General features: G+C 54.2%; 6 protein-coding genes across 6 annotated transcripts; 3 read left to right on the top strand and 3 right to left on the bottom strand.

Annotated features, from left to right (window-relative positions):
- Window positions 1–81: 81 nt before the first annotated feature.
- Window positions 82–2,205, bottom strand: PG986_001557 (Beta-glucosidase; the record flags this gene model as incomplete). The annotated part of the gene is made up of 1 exon (XM_066837779.1): window positions 82–2,205. The coding sequence occupies one exon, from the start codon at window positions 2,203–2,205 to the stop codon at window positions 82–84; it is 2,124 nt and encodes a 707-aa protein (XP_066706672.1).
- A 670-nt stretch (window positions 2,206–2,875) lies between these two features.
- On the bottom strand, window positions 2,876–4,819 carry PG986_001556 (uncharacterized protein; the record flags this gene model as incomplete). Its single annotated transcript, XM_066837778.1, has 5 exons — window positions 2,876–3,190; window positions 3,258–3,494; window positions 3,544–3,687; window positions 3,715–3,918; window positions 3,980–4,819. The coding sequence occupies 5 exons, from the start codon at window positions 4,817–4,819 to the stop codon at window positions 2,876–2,878; spliced, it is 1,740 nt and encodes a 579-aa protein (XP_066706671.1).
- Window positions 4,820–6,475: 1,656 nt separating this feature from the next.
- On the top strand, window positions 6,476–8,726 carry PG986_001555 (uncharacterized protein; the record flags this gene model as incomplete). Its single annotated transcript, XM_066837777.1, has 9 exons — window positions 6,476–6,613; window positions 6,680–6,709; window positions 6,854–7,037; window positions 7,097–7,251; window positions 7,361–7,710; window positions 7,793–8,223; window positions 8,285–8,365; window positions 8,421–8,498; window positions 8,569–8,726. Coding segments are annotated over 9 exons (1,605 nt in total), but the record flags the coding sequence as incomplete, so codon positions are not given.
- Window positions 8,727–8,944: 218 nt separating this feature from the next.
- On the bottom strand, window positions 8,945–11,985 carry PG986_001554 (uncharacterized protein; the record flags this gene model as incomplete). The annotated part of the gene is made up of 2 exons (XM_066837776.1): window positions 8,945–9,853; window positions 10,819–11,985. 2 exons carry the CDS (start codon window positions 11,983–11,985, stop codon window positions 8,945–8,947), a joined length of 2,076 nt encoding a protein of 691 aa, XP_066706669.1.
- A 1,464-nt stretch (window positions 11,986–13,449) lies between these two features.
- On the top strand, window positions 13,450–14,358 carry PG986_001553 (uncharacterized protein; the record flags this gene model as incomplete). Its single annotated transcript, XM_066837775.1, has 1 exon — window positions 13,450–14,358. One exon carries the CDS (start codon window positions 13,450–13,452, stop codon window positions 14,356–14,358), a length of 909 nt encoding a protein of 302 aa, XP_066706668.1.
- Window positions 14,359–16,070: 1,712 nt separating this feature from the next.
- Window positions 16,071–17,571, top strand: PG986_001552 (uncharacterized protein; the record flags this gene model as incomplete). Its single annotated transcript, XM_066837774.1, has 4 exons — window positions 16,071–16,238; window positions 16,324–16,648; window positions 16,708–16,881; window positions 16,940–17,571. The coding sequence occupies 4 exons, from the start codon at window positions 16,071–16,073 to the stop codon at window positions 17,569–17,571; spliced, it is 1,299 nt and encodes a 432-aa protein (XP_066706667.1).
- Window positions 17,572–20,148: the final 2,577 nt, after the last annotated feature.

Here is a 20,148-nt window from a genome sequence, read left to right as displayed (position 1 = left end):
CCGGGAACCATTAGCTGCCTACTACATAGAATCCGTGAACGCTGGCGATCCGTCACCGGCATTGGCTCTACATGCCCAACTCTAACTCTTGCTGCAGCTTAATGTCGCCAGTTGAGAAACACAACATGAAGTTGTATCCTTCACAAACACCCAATCCTCAACGCTCGCATTCCACACTTTCAAGTCGTCGGTATCCACGCGAAGATCCGCCGACGTGCTTTCTCCCGCGCGAAGCGATACCTCCTCGAACCCCTTCAGAAGCTTAGGCGGCTCTTCCGCCTGCTCCGGATATCCCACGTAGAGCTGGACGACCTGACGCGCCTCCACCGGTCCCACATTCTCCAGGACCGCCTTGACGGACACATTGCCGGCGCTGTTGTTATTGTCCCAGGTCGCCGCGATGCCGCCCAGGGAGAAGTTGGAGTACGTCAGGCCGTGGCCGAAGGGGTACAGGGGCACGACGTCGCCGAAGAGGAGGCGCTTGAGCGCGAGCCCGACCTGCTGGCCCGCGTACCAGGCCTCGAGGACGGCGTCGATGTTTCCTTCCCACGGCATGAGGACGGCCGAGTTCGTGTTGAGGACCACGACGGTCCGCTTCGAGAGCGCGGACAGGCCCGCGATCACGGCGTCCTGGTCGCCCGGCAGCGACAGGCCGAGGCCGCCGTAGGCGCCCGTCGAGAGGGAATAGCCCATGTCGTACTTCAGCACGAGCGGGACCTCGGCGCCGGCCTCGAGCTGGGCGACGCCCTGGACGGTGTTGCCGAAGTTGGCGAAGGACATGTTGGCCACGAGCGTGCCGCCGAGGTAGAGCAGCGCCGTGCCCTGACCGTAGAGGGAAAAGTGGTACGTCCACGTCGTGTTGAGAAGGAATGTGCCCTCGTAGGTGGCCGAGAAGACTTGGGGCCACGACTGCCACAGCGCGGAGGGGTACGAAGCCATGGTGATGTTGGGGACTAGCTCGGTCTGGTTGACTGGCCCGGAGAAATTGGTGTTTGTATCATAGGTCGCATGTACCCCTCCGTCCTTGAACATGCTGGACGGGATGGTGGGAAACTGCCCGGTCCCTGGATACGCCTCGGCATACTTGACCGATATGTTCTCGGCAGCACCGCGTTTCTGAAGGGCGTCCAGTGGCGCTTGCACCACCTTCGTGGAGTCGATGACGAAACCGCCGTGGTTTTCCGACACCTGGACTTCTGTCGTCGCATCCACACCGAAGACCGCGATCTTGGAGTACTTTGCAGATGAGAGCGGCAAGGTAGACTCATCGTTCTTGAGAAGTACCGAACCATCCTCGGCCATCTGCTGTGCCAGGTCCAGATGGGCTTGGGTCCGGACATGCGCGACAGAGTCGCCAGCTACAGGGTTGTCGATCTGCCCAAGTTTGAACATGTACCTCCAGACCCTCGCGACCATGTCGTCGATCCGCGCGGACCGAACGCTGCCGTTCTGGACGGCCTCAACAAGGAGCTCGCCGTAGTAGTCGGGGAAGCCGTAGGAATCGGTCAGGTCGCTGCCGGGCATGTTGACGTCCAGCCCCGCCATGACGGCGCCGACCGTGCTGCGCGTGGAGAAGTACCAATCCGCCACCACGAACCCCTCGAAGCCCCAGTCCTGGCGCAGCGTCTGGTTCAGGAGCCAGTCGTTCTCGCAGGCGAAGTACCCGTTCAGCCGGTTGTACGAGCACATGACGGAGGCGGCGTCGCCCTCCTGGAACGCGGTCTTGAAGGCCGGGAGGTAGAGCTCGTGCAGGACGCGCCGGTCGACCTCGGCGTCGACCGCGACCCAGTCGGGCCTGATGCCGAACCGGTTCGTGTCCTGGTTGTAGGCGGCGAGGTGCTTGGGGCAGGCGAGGGCGCCCTGGCTCTGTATGCCTTGCACGCCTGCCACGGCCATGCGCGCCGTCAGCCAGGGGTCCTCGGAGAAGGTCTCGGCGGCACGGGCCCACAGCGGTGAGCGCAGGATGTTGATGGTCGGCGCGAGCACCACGTTGCGGCCCTTTCCCAGGTGCTCCTGCGCCAGCGCCTGCGCGTACGCGTACTGCACCGACGTGTTCCAGGTGCTTGCGGCGACGACGGGCGCGGGGAACGTCGTCACATTGTTCAGCGAGTTCCCGACGCCCGCGGGGCCGTCGCCCATGCAAATGTCGGGGATTCCCAGCGTGCTGTTCCCGCTGATGTGGCCGATGCACGCATTTACGCCCATGCCATTGTCCGTCAGCCATGTAAATGTTAGGATCCAATCAAGTCGTTGAGTGAGGTCAAGGGCAGACTGCTTGCCTCGGTATCCCCCGGTACCATGGCATACTTCTGGGTATCGTTGAGCGTCCTAATGAAAGCTAGGAGGCGCTCTTCAAATGCCAACGACGTATCAAGCCATGGCTTCTGCGCAGCAAGGACGGTGGCCACTGCCGATATGGCGGATAGACTAATAGGGGTTACCCGCATCGCAGCTGGATCATTTCGGAGACGTCGTGTCTAAGCTCAGCTGAGGCCTAGTAGAAGCGTGTCTACCGACGTGCTGAGCAGAGCAAGACGGGCGGTGCGTAGATATGTCATATGCAGGCGGGTGACTCGTCGGGTTCACGCCGCCTGTACGAATGCCGATAACCGTCTTTCCATAAGCTATCCAGGAGAGTTCAATACAGGACCCGATGCAGACTAGGATGGTCTTGTTGAACCGGTGGCTCGTCGCAATGGAGTCTCCGAGGGCCACCGACCCCAGATTCCCCATGTCTCCCTTGCTGCACCCACATCGCTCCACGCGCTCAGATAGGAAGCTGCCAGGATGTCGACTGGTACTGCGTGAGTGTGTGGTGTGTCCATGTCCATTTTGGAATCATGACGGAGTGAACCGGGGCTTCCTTGTCGACTGTCTAGCGATATTCACCACCACAATCCCCCATGGCTTCGAATATCTCATGCCGCCTGCTCTTCTGCAACACGAGCTCAATTGCTCGTTGGTCTTCCTCGTCCAATGACCAGCCCAGGCTTGTCATGTTCTCTTCCGTATGCTCACTGATTCCCATCCGGGCCCCCACGATAACGGCCCCGACGTAAGGGAAATCCAGCACCCATCGTGTGGCTACATTGGAGACGCTGACCTTATGCTTCTCGCCAATTATCTTGAGTGTGTTGAGCAGTTCTTGAAATAAGGCCCAGTCTCCCCAGGATCGGATCATGCCATGGTACTATAACATGTTTTCGTTAAAAGGGGGTTGCTCAATACTCTCAAACCTTTTGCAACTCTTAACTTACTTTGCGCTGGCTTGGCGTTATCGCTTCGTCGTAAAGCTCGGGCTCAGGTCTCTCAAGCCATTTGTCCGCTAGGAAGCCTCCGCACTGCCACGAAGAAGTCATAAGTAGATGGCAACTGTGAATGAGATTTTGGTTGGAAACCACACTCACTAAGGTACCATAAGTCAGGAGCTTGATATTGTGCTTCTGACACAGTCCACCCATCCGCACCGTTGGTCTGCTATCAACCAAAGAGAACTGCCATCACGTCAGTCATCCGCTAAACTGGTCAGGCGTAGCGACTGACCTGTACTTGGTTCGAATGGACCTTGATTCCATTCTGTAATACTTTCTCCATATGCTGTGTGTCAAAGTTGCACAGCCCTAGAGCCCCTACACGCTCGTCTTCAGCGAGATAGCGCAAGGCGTCAAGATATTGTGGATCATGATACTACGAGAATGTCAGCAATCGGAACACGGCTGCCCAGTAAAGAATATAGAAGAGCCCTACAAACTGCCAATGGAACTGCAGAAGATCTATCCTCTGGGTTTGCAACCTTTGGCACCGCTCAGACACATTGGCGCGAACGGCATCGGGGGTCACTGTCAATGGATGGAAGACGCAGTATTTGGTAGCGGCGAAAAGTGCATCCCTGTGCGGGTATGCCGAACGAAAGCGACCCTGGTCAGGTAAGATTAGCATTGCTCCCGCAACCTGGAAGATGAACATGCGTAAGACTCACGAATATGATCTCAGCGTCTCCGTAGTGATCGGCCACGTCGAAGGCAGTGAAGCCACCTCGTACATGCTTGACGAACTGGGAGAGGATCTTTGCGGTTGGCGCCGAACCCCAGGCAGGACTCGACAGTTGCCACAGTCCTGAGAAGACTCGGGGCAGCTCCCTACCATCCAGCGCAAATGTCTCGGGCGAGCTCACGGGGGCGTCACCTGTTTCGCCCAAGTCTATTGCCTGATCCGAGTCCTGTCCAGCCGGAACTCCAAGTAAACCCGAAACGGCGGCGAAAGCCCGATCAAACGGATACTCCATTGACGTTTGCGCAATTGACTGCCATCCATCCGTCAGAACCTGGTGGAGATTTTGGACCAGTAACCGCTCCTCTCCAGTAAGCTCCCGTACCCCTGAGGGCGCCAACAAGGTCTTTTGCACAGCTGTCATGGCCTGGACGACATCTCCGTCGATAGATGCCATGGTATTCGCGACCCAGGAGTTTTCCTCTCCGTCTCCCTGTAGCAGTATATCAAGCGCTTTCTTGGCAAGGTCTCCTACAAGTGGAAGCGCCTGGTAGCATAGCTCACACCCAACCATGCAGCGAACGGTGTTCCGGGTCGAGTCCAGCCACTGTGCATCCGCCTTCGTAGTTGGCCGCGAAGCAGCCGGCAAGGCAGTCTCTTGGACATACCTTCGAGTTTCCGCTTCGAAGGTGCCTGTGATCTCCGGGTGCGCAGCCAATAAGGACCTCACTACCGCCCTCAGCCCGTCCGCGGGCAGGTTCTTGATGATGGTATCGGTCATCATGTTCACGTGGGCGGCTTTCACCCTCGGCTGGCTGGAGACTGCCATTTCGGGCGTATGTTATCGTTCAAGGGTCTATGAGTTGATTTTGTAGCGAATGAATGCCAGCGCTTGATGTTCCCAGGTCTGGGCGGCCGTAGCGAGCTATATTGGTTTAGCCAAGCAGCCTTTACTTGTATGAGAGTGTGCAGAAGTATCAAGTCGCTAGAGGAGGTGTCAGTTGCCGTTTGTTTGGTGGGTCGCCGGTGTTCATCCACTGAAATGCCGGCCACGCTCGGCGGGGTCCAGAGGGGGGTCATACCTAGAAGTACATTATCTCCGGCGTCGGCATACCGCAAACGCGTGTGACTAGATTAATTGTACTTCCTTTCCTCTGTAGAACGCCGGTCTGACATGGATGCTTCCTGAATGTCGTTGTTACCTAATACCAGCACGCTGATACCCAGACAGACCAGAGCGCCTGCATAAGGCGAGTCTACAATTTTGATGGAAGGGAGAGAAGACGCGAACGAGATGTTTTTGATTCCGATAGAGCACCCGCCAGTGCTCCGGCGGCCTCTGATGCAAATCTCGCTGTATGCTCTCTGAGAGCAAATGAAACCCCACCGATCCAGGGGCGTTCTACACCGCACGCTCAAGATGGCCCTGTTCATACTTGTTATCGGCACCCTGATGAACTTGGACTCGATTTTGCTTTCTCCGCTGATGATGGGGACTGGACTGATATGTTCAACAGCGCTGGTTTCAACATCCAAGACGGAGTCTTCTTCGCCTGATCTCCAATCACTTTTCCAGAGGCACCACTGTGGTCTCTGCATGACTGAAAGTGCGTATTCCCTCCCGGACGATCTTGAGTTGTGATGGGCAGTTAGGATCGGGGCACGCAATCAGGGCGTCTGTAGACATCCAGTCATTCTTGGAGGTGACCCTTTGCTTGGCGGGGGAGAAGCGGGAGCACCGCCGCTATTTGTTGAGTCAGTAAAGAAAAGCCGCAACGCCCCTGGAATCGGAGCCGGGAACAAGACTTACACAAGCTATAGATGCTGATTCCTTGGTTTGGGGGCAGCTCCAACATCTCACCCTTGAGCGTGAAATAGTCCCCGGCTTTGGCTCCACAAAGGATCCTCTTGCCAGGGGGGGCAGACGACCTCTACCCGAAGGTCGTAGAGCTCGAATTTGTCATCCATGATGGGCCCAGAAAGCTTTAATGATTCAAGAAACCAAGCAGCAGTGCTATTATATGACTCTTCTCGGATCTCACCACTGAAGGAATACTTTCATAGTGGTTCGAGTCAAAATTCTTGTCTGCTATAAGCAAGTATTTGTAAGTGGGATTCCTATAAACTTGACCCCCTGTTTTCGAGTGGGACAAGTCTCCGCAGACCGGCGTTGAACCCCAATGCCCCGGCATCCTACGGCCGCGTTACCCCAACCTAGCGTTGATAATGGTATGATAACTGCCAGCTTTATCTCTCGGACCCTGGCTTCCCCGAGCTAGCTTATCACGTACCCGGCATGGGATCCCAAGTCAACCCCGGTCCTCCACTGGAGTTGCGCGGCTCGTGGTGGCCGAAAGGTCTTCCGATGTCTTTAGGCGAGCTACTATACTCTGACTTAATCAGTCGGTGGTTGTTGCGACTGTGATTACTCTGTCATTTCTGTCTATAATCTGTCATTGTTGCGCCTCCCCAACCCGCACACACGATGGAAAAGGATGACAAGCATGCGGCAAGCTTCAATGCTGCTCCTGACATGGAGGACAGCAGGGCCCGCGAAACCGAGCAGATCAAGCGCGGTCTCAGGTCCCGGCATATCAACATGATTGCCATTGCAGGCATGATCGTACGTGCCCTCCGATCGCCTTATAAATCTGTTGTGTTGGCTAACGTGTGATTTCGAACGGAAAAGGGAACGGGTCTATTCCTCAGCTCCGGTACGGTAAGCGACTTTCGGTGTTTATCCTTTCTCTTCCAGTGTCTCAGGAGTAATAAAGGGACCATTTGCTCGAGCCTGGTGTTTATTTCACTTTCGGACATCATGTCTATTCCCGGGAGAGAAATGCTAACCTTTGAGAGCCGGTAGGTCATCGCCACCGCCGGACCCGCGGGCGCTCTGCTCGCGTACATCGTCATGGGGATCGTCACCGCCGGCGTCTCTTACACCACGGGCGAGATCACGGCGTTCATGCCCTGCACCGGCGGCTTCATCCGCCACGCGACCACGTTCGTGGAGCCGGCCCTGGGCGCGGCGACGGGGTGGAACTTTTGTAGGCCTTTGTTTGGACCCTCGGGACCAAGATCGCAACCCAGCTGACAGCAGAGAAAGGGTACACCATGGCGATATCGGTGCCAGCCGAGATCAGCGCCGCGGCGACCATCGTGCAGTACTGGAACTGGTGGGTTAGCCCGGCTGTGTGGATCACCGTCTTCCTGGTATTCATCATGGCCTTGAACTTCTGCGCCGTTCGGCTTTACGGAGAGGTACGTTTGTCATGGCCCCCTGAGATTGATTGCTTTTCTCTGGACCGATCTTGGCAGTGCGTGCCCACCCCTTAAAAACTGTCCCTGACAACTTGAACGTCCTATCTAGTCAGAATTCATATTCGCTTCTCTGAAGATCATGCTGATCATCGGCCTCATCATCGGCGGTCTGGTAGTTAACCTCGGCGGCGGGCCTAGTCACGAGCGACTGGGGTTCCTGTATTGGTATAGCCCAGGGGCATTCAACACGTATATCAAGACGGGCAACGCGGGTCGGTTTCTTTCTTTTTGGAAAGTCCTGCTGTCCGCCGCCTTCAGCTACGGGAACATACAGGTAGTGGCCATCTCCGGGTCCGAAACGCAGAACCCGCGGCAGATTATCCCGGCCGCCACCAAGAAGACCTTCTACCGCGTCTTCGTCTTCTATGTACTAAGCATCCTCACCGTCGGCATGATCGTGTAAGTAACAGTGCGAGAAACTGGTTTTCATTCTCTTGTTCTTCCTGTACTGATCTGGAGGCCATACTCCTACCACCAACAGACCCTTCGACGACCCCAGCCTCAGCATCGCGACCGGCACCGCGCAGCAGTCCCCCTTCGTCATCGCGTTCGCCCGGGCCGGCATCTCGGTCGTCCCCTCCATCATCAACGCCGTCGTGTGCACCTCGGCCATCTCGAGCGCCTCGGCCTGCTTCTTCATCGCGTCCCGGACCCTGTACGGCCTGAGCCGCGACGGCCACGCGCCCGCCCTCTTCCAGCGCTGCAACCGCTTCGGCACGCCGCACTACGCCGTCGGCCTCACTTGCCTCCTGCTGCCGCTCGTGTACCTCAACGTCGGCAACGACACCGCCGTCGTGTTTGGTTGGTTCGTCAATATCACGACTGTCGCCGGGCTCATCGGGTGGATCGTTATCGAGATCACGTATATCCGCTTCCACGCCGGGTTGAAGGCTCAGGGGTATTCACGAGATGGTACGTCATTTCTACTGATCAAACAGTCTATGCTTGTTGCTAACAATGTTTTCTGGTGCAGATCTCCCCTACAAGAGCCCAGGCCAACCGTATGTAGCATGGGCTACCCTATTAGTTGTGTTTCACGTGGTCTTTTTCTCGGGTAAGTGCTTCGCGACCAGCGTTTACGGAGCAAATCCAAGACTAACTATTTACAGGTTTCGACGTCTTCGTCGACGGCAAGTTCACTGCTACGGGCTTCTTGACGTGTTACCTGAACGTCTTTATCTTCGCAGGTCAGTATTCGGATTCCACTGATACTTCTCCTTCTATATGCATGCCCTCCCGCTGACCGTTTGCTTCCAGCATTCTACATCTTCAAGCTTTTCTTGAAATCAAAGGTCGTTCCTTTGGAGCAAATCGACTTTGCATCCGAGTTCGAGGCCATTCGACAGGAGAAAGCGGAGGCAGATTGGTACGAGGCACAGGAGAAGCATCATACCAACCCCTGGGTTGCTAGGCTAAGTAAACTCATGCATATGATGTAGGTTAATTATAGAAAGGACGGGGTATATTATTCTGTAGTCTGAAGGCAACTTTTTAAACAAAACATAGAATTGATAGATTCTATCTTAACGATGTTGTCTCGTAGTCTTATATATAAGGTGATTTGCTTCCTAATGCGCCATTGATCCTCCTGTATCGCGCCGGATCTTCCATTCTCTATGCCAATACCCAGTTCTTACAAGAAGCTGTCTAAGTCCAAATCCGTCATATCCCATGCCGCGTCGCCGTAATCGGTGCCTTGAGAAGCTATAGGTATATCCTGCTCCCTGTTCTCTTTGTCGCTCTCTTCCGACATAGATTCTATTTGCTTCCCTTTCTGATCGTGAGCGTCCCTTTGCCGTGCCGCAAGTTCCAGCATCTTCTCGTAGGAGCCTTTTGGTTTGTTGTCCGCCGCTGACTCCTGTTTCTTCTCATCCGGGCTCCGAGGTCTATTGAGAGCCGACATAGCCCCAACAGGCTTATTGGGACAATGAACTCTAGTCTGGCTGACTTCGCACTTTGCTGTATTAATCGCGTGAGGCTCGGCCTTTCTATCGGGCACTGGCTCTTTGATCAAGTCCGAGGCCAAGAGGATTTCGTCCAATTCGTAATCGTTATCATCATCAATTTCGTCGTCAGATCGAGGCGGCTTTCCCCCACCGCGGACTTTTGGCTCTTTCTGGGTGGTTTCCTTCAGGCGCTTGCTCTTGTCCTGTTTGGCCAAGTCCCTATCTTCCTTCCTTCGCGCGTGCAAATCTTCTCGCGCAGATCTTTTACTCCTCTCAATAGCCAAGAATGTCAACTCTCGTGTGCCACTTGAGGTGAAGAACGGTTTTGGTGATGGCCGCGGCGGTTCTCGACTATGTGATTGTGCAGCGCCTGTTGACTCAACAGCAGGTGCTGTTTTGGCGTTCTGAAATCCTTGTGATGGCCGTTGGGTGTTATGGGTGGGAGCTTTGAAGCGAAATGGATTACTGCTACTACTTCGCTGCTCGTCAGGGGACGCTCCATTTGCAGAGGATCGAGGTGCCACTCGCGGGTGGATGAATCGAGACTGGGGGTTCGAGTATTCCGACGAGGAAGCGAGGGGGTGTCTGGCAAGCTGCTAGACTGCGAGCAGGAGCTCATCGGGGCCTTGAAGGGCTGTGGAGGCTGGTTTTGTACCCCTAAGGCCATTTGACCGTTCAATTTTGGCGTCTTTGAATCTGGTGCAGCTTCCGATGCTGTGACCTGGTCCTTTGGACCATCATTTGAAGCTCTTCTGTCGTCTTTATTTGATGGTATAGCCTCCTTGGTAGACCGATTACAAGCACCCGGCCCCAGGGGCTTTAACGGATGTATGGGGGATGATGTATCTTCTTCAAGTTCTCGGATGTCTTGTGAAGACATGAAAATGTCTTGCGTCGAGAGAAACGGGAAATCCCCATCGCCTATGTTACACTGATCATGGGGCTGTAATGGTACACGAAGCACATCACTATGCTTCGGCTTCGGTGGAGATACCCGCGGCATCATCCTTGAGGCTGGAGGCATGCGTCGCACAGGTTGTCTGACAGTTGATACCTGAGGCGTTGCAAGAGTATTTCGCACCTTCGACCCCGTGGTTGATGGGGTTAAACGTGGAGGCGGAAGAGGTTGATGCCGTGATAGTGACTTGTTGCGAATATCTCTTGGTTTCTCGAAGATTTCCTGCACTTCTTGAGAAGGACTCGGAAACAAATCGTCCATGTTGTTTAGCAGGAAAAGCTGCGTGCTGCTGGGGAGCGTATACTCGCCGGTAGTCTCTTTTCGGATTGGTGTGTGTTTTTCCCGCGTTACAGCAGGTGTTGTTGTACGGGCTGCTCTTGGTGGAGCTTTGGTCCGACTTCCTGCCAAGCTCGCGCTTTCAAACCTGGGTGGCAGTGGAGGTGGCGCCATTTTCTGTATGGTAGCAGGTCTCGCAGGTTTGGCATTCGGCAGGATACAGATGGGCTGCTTGGTCGTTTGTGGTACATGTGGAGGCTCTGTCCTCGCGAAAGGCGCTTGTCTAGAAGATGTCCCAGCTGACAGCGGCCTTTTTGTGTTAGATACCGCATTCGTGTGCGGCTCCAGATTGGTCGCTTTCGTATCCGTGGTTAAAGTCGGGCAAGACAATGTGGGTGATCTGGAGGTATTCTGAGAAGTGGAATTCTTGTTGCCTAAATCAGAGGTGACTTTCGCCAGTCCTGTGGGATGCGTATCTCGAGTGTTTCTGTCAGCCTTGTGGGCCTCAGGGGATGAGACGTCCTTTGGGTGCTGGGAGCTGGAGGCTATGCTGGTACGCGAGATAATGGCTTCCATGGCGTCTGCTGGCGGATTTACACACTCTTCTGACCGACGGGCAGGCTCCGGCGGTTCTATAGGATCTGGTGGCCTCGAAAACAGATGGCTTTGTTGTGAATCGGGGGCTTTGGCCAGACCGGGCTCGGGGTCAAGAGTGACATCCACGAAGAGAGCACTGAAGTCGTCGTCATCCAGACCATCATCCGCAGAGAAGGATTCATTGGCATGACGCTTTCCGGTCTGATTTTCAATCTTCGTATCACCAGCAGCGCAAACACTAGGGCTCGCCAGCGGTGATTCCCTCTCAGCCTCCATAGTTGGGATCTCTGGGGCTGTTTCCTCCTGTGCATTGACCTCAGGTGACCTAGAAGGAGATTGGTCACATGTGGTAGCATCAATAGCCTGTTCGACGGACTCATCCAGTTTCTGACGCTTCGTAGGCCGGCTGGCGCCATCGTCGGCAGACAAGGTCTCGTCGCTTTCATTATCCGGGCCAGTCTGTGGTAGCGAAGGTGGTGAGGGCGGCGGCGGCGGCTTCGGGTCCTCTTCCACCTTCTTGGCAGGCTTCAGTGGTCGCATGAAACGGGCCAGAGTATCTTGCGACGGATGGACCTCTTTCAAAGGCAGGCCCTTCCTCTTCTTGTCTGCCTTCTCTTTTTCTTCTTTCTCCTTCTTCTTGTCCCTGGCAGTTTTGGCGCGTGCCTGGTTCCGTTCCTTCTCGAACTCCCGCCGTATGCGATCTTGCTCCATCAGGTCCTGCTTCCTCTGCTCCGCCTTGGAAAGCTTTGGAAGCTTGGTAGCGGCTTTGTATAGCTTCTTGGCCTGCTTCGTGGTCATGGGCGGCTTCGATGACCGGGCAGTCGCGGTGTCGCTGCCATTGGCGAAGGCCGATGGCAGCTCGGGGATCACGGAAAAGGTTTGCTGTACAGGCGCCATCTCGTCCAGCCAATTTGTTCCCTCATGTTTCGGGCACCTCTTCTGTCGCGCCGCGAGAAGACCTTGAGGGCCAGCGGAACGCGAATAAGGTCAATTGAGAATGAGATGGGCGGCTTATGTTTGTGTGTTCCGGGCCAGGCGCGTCTATTGGCGGGGCATACACGTCGGTGGACATGTCGGTGGAACATTCTTTCACGTGGGTGCTACTAAAATTAATGTTCCGCGACCACTATGGCTTGCAGTTGCGGGGTGAAGCTGCCTATTATACGCGCTTACAGCTAACCACTACTCTCGACACTGAGGTAATTCTTTGAGGAAACCCCGCTGCAATAACGAGAGAGAACGGGGGAAGCCCTTCTACCAAGGAACCAATATGCACAATTTATATAACCATGTCACCGATCGCTGCAAGTAACCGTCTGATGGGTTCACGCCTGGAACATGGAGGTAGAGCCGATTAGTGATCTGTCATTTTTAGTGAGCTGCCTGTAAGTTCTAGGCAAGCAGCAGAGGCCACAGGCACACACTCCTTGAAATACTACAACGAAGCACATAGCAGACCGTCATCAAGTTGAAAAGCATTGACTATGGTCTCTCAAGAATAACGATAGAACATACGTCATTCGAAGATATCAAAGATGAACGGCGAAGAATATTCAATCGGGCGCATTCTATTTCTAGGGGCTCGAGCAGGTTACAGGCCTTTGGAAGCCCGTGTGTGAGATTTGGCTTTTTGGTACTATTACAAGGTACATGTAGCGGTATTAAATGAAACCGTTTGTTTGGGATGAAGCCCCAATCAACCTTTGCCTTTGGATATCATTGGTCTTTTTGACACGACCATAGCTTGCGGCAATGACATCGTAGAGCGCAGCAAAAACGACACCAAAAAGGGGAATACGCACCGAGAGAATCATGAAGTCCGAGTTTCGATCGGCGGGCTCGCCGTGGCAGTCCCCAATGAAGAGGGCATGGATATTCTCCCTTTCATTAAGGCAAGACGCCCACAAGCGTACAGGCCACTGAATTTCAGTGAGCAGTTTCTCTTTGCAACATTGATCAAGAGTAGAAGCCACACTTCAGCCTACATCCATCCCGGAAAGAATAGGTTGGCTTTCAATATTTACTTGCGTGTATAATATCGTGTCATTATAAAGAGCTATATCATGTACAGCGGCCTGGCTACCTTAAGTATGAGTTGTTGCTATTCCCCAGGTATGGCGACCCACTTCCCATGCATCTTTCCACAGCGGCGCAACTTCGCAACTAGGCCCTAGGTTATCGAAGATACTTGACTCATCCCTGTATCTTGTGCCATTAGTGAGCTGTTCAAGCAGTAAACCTTGGGGCCACCCATTGCATCAGTTGTTTATCTTTCTTCATAGCGAACACCCGCCGCCTGGCTTGTTAACCACTCTCGTCCGTACGACATACGAGGCGATCGTGGTATTTCAACTACACGACATGGCGATCAAGAACGTTGCCCTCCTCGGCGCCACCGGCGACCTGGGAGCGCCCATGCTGAAGGTTCTCATCGCAGCGGGCACCTTCCACATCACGGTCGTGCAGCGCCGCTCGTCCAAGTCGGCCCCGCCCACAGATCCCTCCGTGCGCATCGTCACAGTCGATGACGACATGAGCCTCGAGAGTCTACGGGAAGCGCTCCAGGGCCAGGACGCGGTCATCGCCAGCTTCCGCCCGCGGGACGTGGACGTGCACCTGCGCCTAGCAGACGCGGCGGCGGCGGCCGACGTGAAGCGCTTCATCCCCGCCGACTTCGGCAGCTGCGACTCCAGCAGCGAGCGCATACAGGAGCTGGTGCCGCTCTTCCTGGCCAAGGTGCGCGTGCGGGAGAGGCTGCAGAAGATTGCGGCGGAGAAGCCCGGCTTTACTTGGACGAGCCTCGTGGCGGGCCACCTCTTCGACTGGGGGTTGAGAGAGAACTTTTTGCACTTCAACCTGAAGACCCGGACCGCCGATATTCTCGATGACGGGAAGTACAGAAGCTCCACCTCGACTCTGGAGCGCGTCTCCGAAGCCGTGGTCAAAGTGCTCCAGAACGAGGAGGTCGACCGTAACAAGATGCTGTTCGTCCAGAGTTTCTGCGTTTCGCAGCTCGATGTTCTGGCCTCGCTTGAGAAGGCGACGGGCGACAAGTGGAAGGTGAACTGGCTGAACTCGGAACAGTTCATCAAGGAAAGCAAAGCGAAGGCCGATGCCGGGGACAAGGAGGCAGTCGAGGATCTGGTATTTGCCCTCGGCGCTGTGGATGGTGACTGGGAAGGCAAGGACGACTTTGCGATGGAGACATTGGGACTCAAGAACGAGGATCTGGATGAGGTTGTCCAGCGAGTCGTGTCTGGATCGGCATGATGGAGAATGTGTGTATAATCGGCTCAATTAATGAATAAAACCCACAGGCATCCATGTTACTACTCATGTTTCCTCTTCATGGTTTATTATATCATATGTCTATCATAGAACTTCAGGTCTCATGCTCGATGGTCGCTATACCGTTTACTAGATGTACACATCCAATAAAAGGTGCTGTTCCCGGGTATATCTGTCTGCATCTAAAGGGCCACGGGACCTACAATGACCATAGAGTATACGTCCAATGAAACATATGTCGGGTATTCAAACGTCCAGTCGCTCCATTAGGAAAAGTCGGCCTCGGTTGGCAGCAACCCAAAAGTCGCGGCGGGATAAGCCACACAAATTTCGCCTTCACAAAAATATGGCGTTTGGCGACGGGATAAGCGGCGATGTGAAAATGGCAATATGAAGTGTTAACGAAATAGCAAGTGTTCTCTAATGGGACATTCAATGGCTTCCTGAAATAAACAAGTGGGCAAATGGAAATGTCACCTCCGGGTTAAGGTGTTGGTGGTGATGTCGCCGAAGTAGGTAGATAAGACTACCTCCTCAGACATGATCTATCTTGGGGTCGGTCACAAACGGTGGTGAATCAACCAGGGGGATTACATATCAGCCGAGGGCGTATGAGGCGCAAAGATAGTGAAGAGTCAAAAAAATTGCAAAAGTTTAGAAAAATGAAAGACATACATATCTTCCGAGACCATTTACATGACTCGACTGGGGGTCGAACCCAGGACCTTATCCGAATACATTTTCATGTATGTGAAGGATACGTCATAACCACTAGACTATCGTGCCAATTTGATGAACGGTTTGCTTCTAGTTGGGATCATATCCATTAGAATGACTATGGGGACACTAAGTCGTGAGAGTGGGTATGTTACGGCTTGGTACTGTAGGGTTGGTGAATCGCAGACCTACTTACTACTCACGGCATCCTTGATACTTTCTAAACCACATGAGAGTGCATGCCACCTCTGCCTCGAGAACTACAGCATCTAAATTGCGCATGTTTTCAGCTATTCATCATCTTTGTATGTTTGATGTAACATGTGTAAGCGCTGTAGTTGCATAGTTCAATTCCTTAACACCCGACTACAGCCCCGTAGTGAGAATATACCAGCTTCAACTTGCAACAACAGGTCACGCAATTGTGATATTGCTGAGCCAGCTAATTCTGGACGAAGTTGACTCTCTCTCAAATGTAGAAATGTTTCTTCTGAACAATACAGGTTTGTTATCCCCTTGATCTCGGCTTGGTTAGGTACCTTCACGAGAGAGCTTTCGCGGGGTATTGGGTGGGGTGTCCGGACAGGTGGGGTTAGGCCTGGACTGACTGCAACACCAGAAACCAGGTGAAGGAGAGCCATGCAATGATACCTGATAAGACTGGATAATGATCACACGCGGGAGGACGAGCCATTGGCTGCTAAATACTAGTCCGCAGCATGTTGAGAAAGGTAGATCGAGGAGGCTTGACCCTTCAGCTGAGGCTGGGAATGAGCAATTGGCATGTGTCACTTAATGGGACTTGCATACAATCTATGGCTGGCAGCAAGCACGATCGGCGGTCGCCGACCGCCATGGACCGACGCCGGCTACTAACTGCATTCCAGTGTTGGCTGTCTTAACCGTCCACGTACCAGAACACAACCAGACATCGAAGCAGGCGATACTACGTACAACACCATCATACCAACAGCAACATGAACACCAGCGAGGACAAGGATATCTCGTACCTGCTGAGCCTGCAGGCTGTTCGGGACCGCTCCCGATTAGTCCTGAAAGCTGCGGGGGAAGGGGCCCTTAACAACTTCGACTACCACCCCGAGCACATGCCAAAAACCGCCGACTTTGTTCTTAGCGTCATCAGCGTAAGTTTTTATCATCTTCACAACTCCAGAAGCACCAGGCATGTTTCTACTGAGGCGTTGAGAGAGCTCATCATGAGGACAACAGCGAGACTTTGGTCCTGACCGATATACGGAGATCCCTCCGCATGGTCGCTGGCAGCACTTCGACATCGGAGGCGTTGACCGCATCACCCCGCTGCTGAAGAAATGGGAGTCGGAGGGATGCGACCCGACGGAGAGGACTCGCCGGCTGATCGACTTGTTCTTCGTGTCGGTGCTGCTGGATGCCGGCGCCGGCGACGTGTGGAATTTCAAGGAACCCACCTCGGGCAAGACGTATGGGCGAAGCGAGGGGATTGCTGTCGCCTCTCTGTACATGTTCACGGCTGGCGTTTTCAGTACAGTAGAGGGACCAAAGGAATGCGTTGACGGTATGACGATGGTGCTCCCGTGCTTTTCTAGATGGCGGGTTTGCTGACTTCGGCTCTAGGTGCTGGTCTGACTGGACTTCAAGAGGACGTCTTCAACCGTTACTTCCAGATCTCTTCCGAGAACCCAATGGTTGGAGTTTCATCCCGGGTCAACCTCCTCAACAATGTGGGATCCTCGTTGCTCTCATTGCCCAAGATCTTTGGTCCAACGGGCCGACCTGGCAACCTTGTTGGTAAGTCAGAACGCTGAAAGTGATGGGTAGGCTTCACTAATATTGACTCTCATTCAAGATTTCTTGATCCAGTCGTCGAAGGAACCCCAAGTCTTAGACTATGAGGTTCTCTGGTCCGCCCTCCAGAACGTCTTGATACCCTCATGGCCAAAGAATCGGACACATGTTCGAGGTACACCTATCGGAGATGCCTGGCCACTCCAGGTGCTTGCTGATCGCAACCAGGGCGACAAAGAGCTCGGGGCCATTCAGCCATTTCACAAGCTGACCCAGTGGCTTGGGTATTCCCTCACCGTACCATTCGTTCGCGTACTCGGCTTCCGGGTCGTCCACGCGGAGCTGGGTACAGGCTTACCAGAGTACCGCAATGGCGGTCTGTTTGTCGATCTTGGTGTGCTCCAGCTCAAACCGGCAATTCTTGAACAGGGCCGCAAAGCCTCGGGCCAAGATCTGCCTTCGTACTCGGCGACAGGTGACGTTATTGTGGAGTGGCGCGCCATGACCGTGGCTCTGCTTGATGAGTTATACAAGCACGTTTCGGCTCATTTTGCCGAGAAGGGGGTACAGTTCAGCATGGCACAGATGCTCGAGGCTGGCACGTGGAAGGGCGGGCGGGAGATGGCCGCCCTCCACCGCCCGCAAACGAGATCTAGCCCTATTCTCATGGATGGAGACGGTACTTTGTTCTAGATCGCGATTCGAATCTGGGTAACTAGTTATTCGCATATGGCGCACATGCTGCAGCATACGTCGAGGATGCAACCGCCGGTTTCGGGGTTGTATTCAGTGAACCTTTGCGCTGCGCAGTCTTCGTGCATATGTGCTACTATACCAAGTTCATTCAATAGACTGAGTCTAACACCAGAAAGATCAACAAGCTTGTGAGGCCCGACTCCACAGACACTAGGAAGCCTCAAAAAGAGAACCATGGGACGAGCAGCGTCCGATCCAAGATTCCGTTAGCCGACCATCAGGTGAATATTTCGCCGTTTCAATTAAATCACGATATTTGGCTCCAGCATCAGACAGCGCAAGACTCGTGTGATATTTTCTCGTCGAAAGTTTTTGGTACGAGAACCGGGACGGCGATCCAACCCCTCCAGATACCCCTCCTTTCAGAAGGTCGTCTCCTCCACCGCTTCACACCGACACAGTCTACCGAAATTGCTTTGTCCTCGAATGGCTGGTGTTCAAAGCGCTTCCCAGACCGCCCCCGAGGGTATTTGGCTCAGCGAGAATACTTGCTGGATTGCAAGGGAGGTTTAACGTGCCCCGCCGAGACAGTACAATTGGATGCGCGCATGTGGATGTCGTCCGGGGAGGAATCCGAATTCAGCAGGACGCTGCTACCCGGTGTCCGGATAAGCTATGTCTATGGCACGAACACCCGATCTGTGCCCACACTGGACGACGTGTCTCTCATTCAAAGGAGCGACAGTCGCTAGCTTATGCGCGAGAAGATAGAAAGCGGCCTAGGCGGCGCTCGAGATGAGGAGGTGACCCCGTCGTTCGACCACCTCGACCCACCAGAGGTTTAGCGGTGAAAGCCTGGACCCCTGCCTGCCGATTCCGACCTCCTCTCAACGACGGGATCCACCACGATCTTCCACATACACTGGCAGGACTATCATATAAGTGGTTGCGCTGCATGCATCTTGGTGGGCTTTCCCTTCTCTTTCCCCTTCTCCAACCACCAATAACTACACCTTACGATTAACGACATGTGGCAGGCAGCTTCGCCAGTACGGAGTGCCGCCACTGCCATGTAAGTCCTGCTTGAGAGGCAACATGGCATCCATCTCGACGGCGCGGAAGGCAGCTGGGGGGATTCTAGCGCCGGCGTCGTCGTCGTCGACGACAACGACGCCGTGGGGACTGCTATGTCTCCTCCTGGTGCTTTTCGGCGTCTCTTTCGGATGTAACGACGGTCACGACGCGTTTCTGTTTTTTCCCGGTGGCCCCGCTGGCGAGCAGCGCGGCCGCCGACGCTCTTACTTTGGTTTCGGGCAGGGAATCTGCACGGTTTCTTGGAGGATCCGCCGCGAATGCGCTTGGGTACCGTCCCTCACAGCACCACACACAACTCCGCCACCATGCTGCAGCCTTGGTAACGCGGCAGCCTATCGAAAGTCCGGGTTTGGTTGTCGGTAATGGTATGTGTCCCATCGACTCCAGCTTCCTGCGGCAGTAGGGGGCCGTGGATGCCCGTCTGTAAGAAGTATCGCCGCTGACCCAAACTTCTTGTGCAGATTCAGCCAACAAAATCGGCTCTTGGCAAACTAGAGAGTTTCTTTCGAGACCCCTTGAGTAAGCGCGCTCCCTCTTTCTCTCTTTCTCCGGCTACCCCATCAACTTTTTGCGGGGCGATCTGGTGCTAACCCCATCTCTTTAGCTCTGATGCTCCGCCATCTCGGTCTCGTGGAGTCTCAGATCTCTATTGGTCTGTCGTTGAGAAGACGAAATTGGCTAGCATATCAGCCGATGACAGGACGAAGTCGCCACGGTTCAAACCACTTGAATCGTTGCCTTCAACCGACTTATAGCGATTCGGTCACCGCGATCGTGACACATTTACGTACACGCCAATAGTGTACGTGCAGTTGTAGGAGACTTTGAACACATGGGATGTTCATCGGTCCTGTCTGTTTTCGACCCGGCAACATTGCGACTCGGAAGCCTGAACAGGGAACACTATATACCCCTAGTACGGCAACGGCACAGGTTCAAGGAGAGGAAACGGGAGCCATGGTCACGGATGCACCAAGTCGTGCGATGGGGAGCCCACTTTGGGGTGAGAGTTCTTGCCTGACCGACAGGACTCGTTCTGCATCTGGAAAGTTGTTTGTGATGAGAGGAACGTACACCAACTATATTCGTAGCACCAAGAAATCTCTTTTGTCTCTTCTACTTTGGACTCTTCTGCTATTGCTATGTGACATGATGGTTATGTGTGATGACAACTAGTGGTAAGCGAATACTTGCAATATGGATGCTCCGCGGATGTTTTACATCTGTTTTTTGCTTGTCCATCAGCCGCACCAATTCACTGCCCCTGGCTCTTGCTAGAGGATGCAAGTCTACGCGACCCAGGCATCGGTCTTGCCTCTGGTTGTCCACCAACGAGGGGCTAAATACAGCAAATAACCACGTCCAACAGCAAGCCCTGCACCGTTCTCCAACCCAGCTCAGACGCCCCAGCCATCACCTCGCGCTTCGATACCAAGCGCGCACTCGGCACGTTGCGCGGGCCCTTGCACGGCATCCCGA

The sequence above is a fragment of the Apiospora aurea genome, assembly GCF_038362705.1.
Source record: "Apiospora aurea strain CBS 24483 chromosome Unknown utg000001l_segment0_segment0, whole genome shotgun sequence".
Lineage (NCBI taxonomy): Eukaryota > Fungi > Ascomycota > Sordariomycetes > Amphisphaeriales > Apiosporaceae > Apiospora > Apiospora aurea.
Note: the sequence above shows the minus strand (reverse complement) of the source record. Positions and strands in the feature narration are given on the sequence as shown.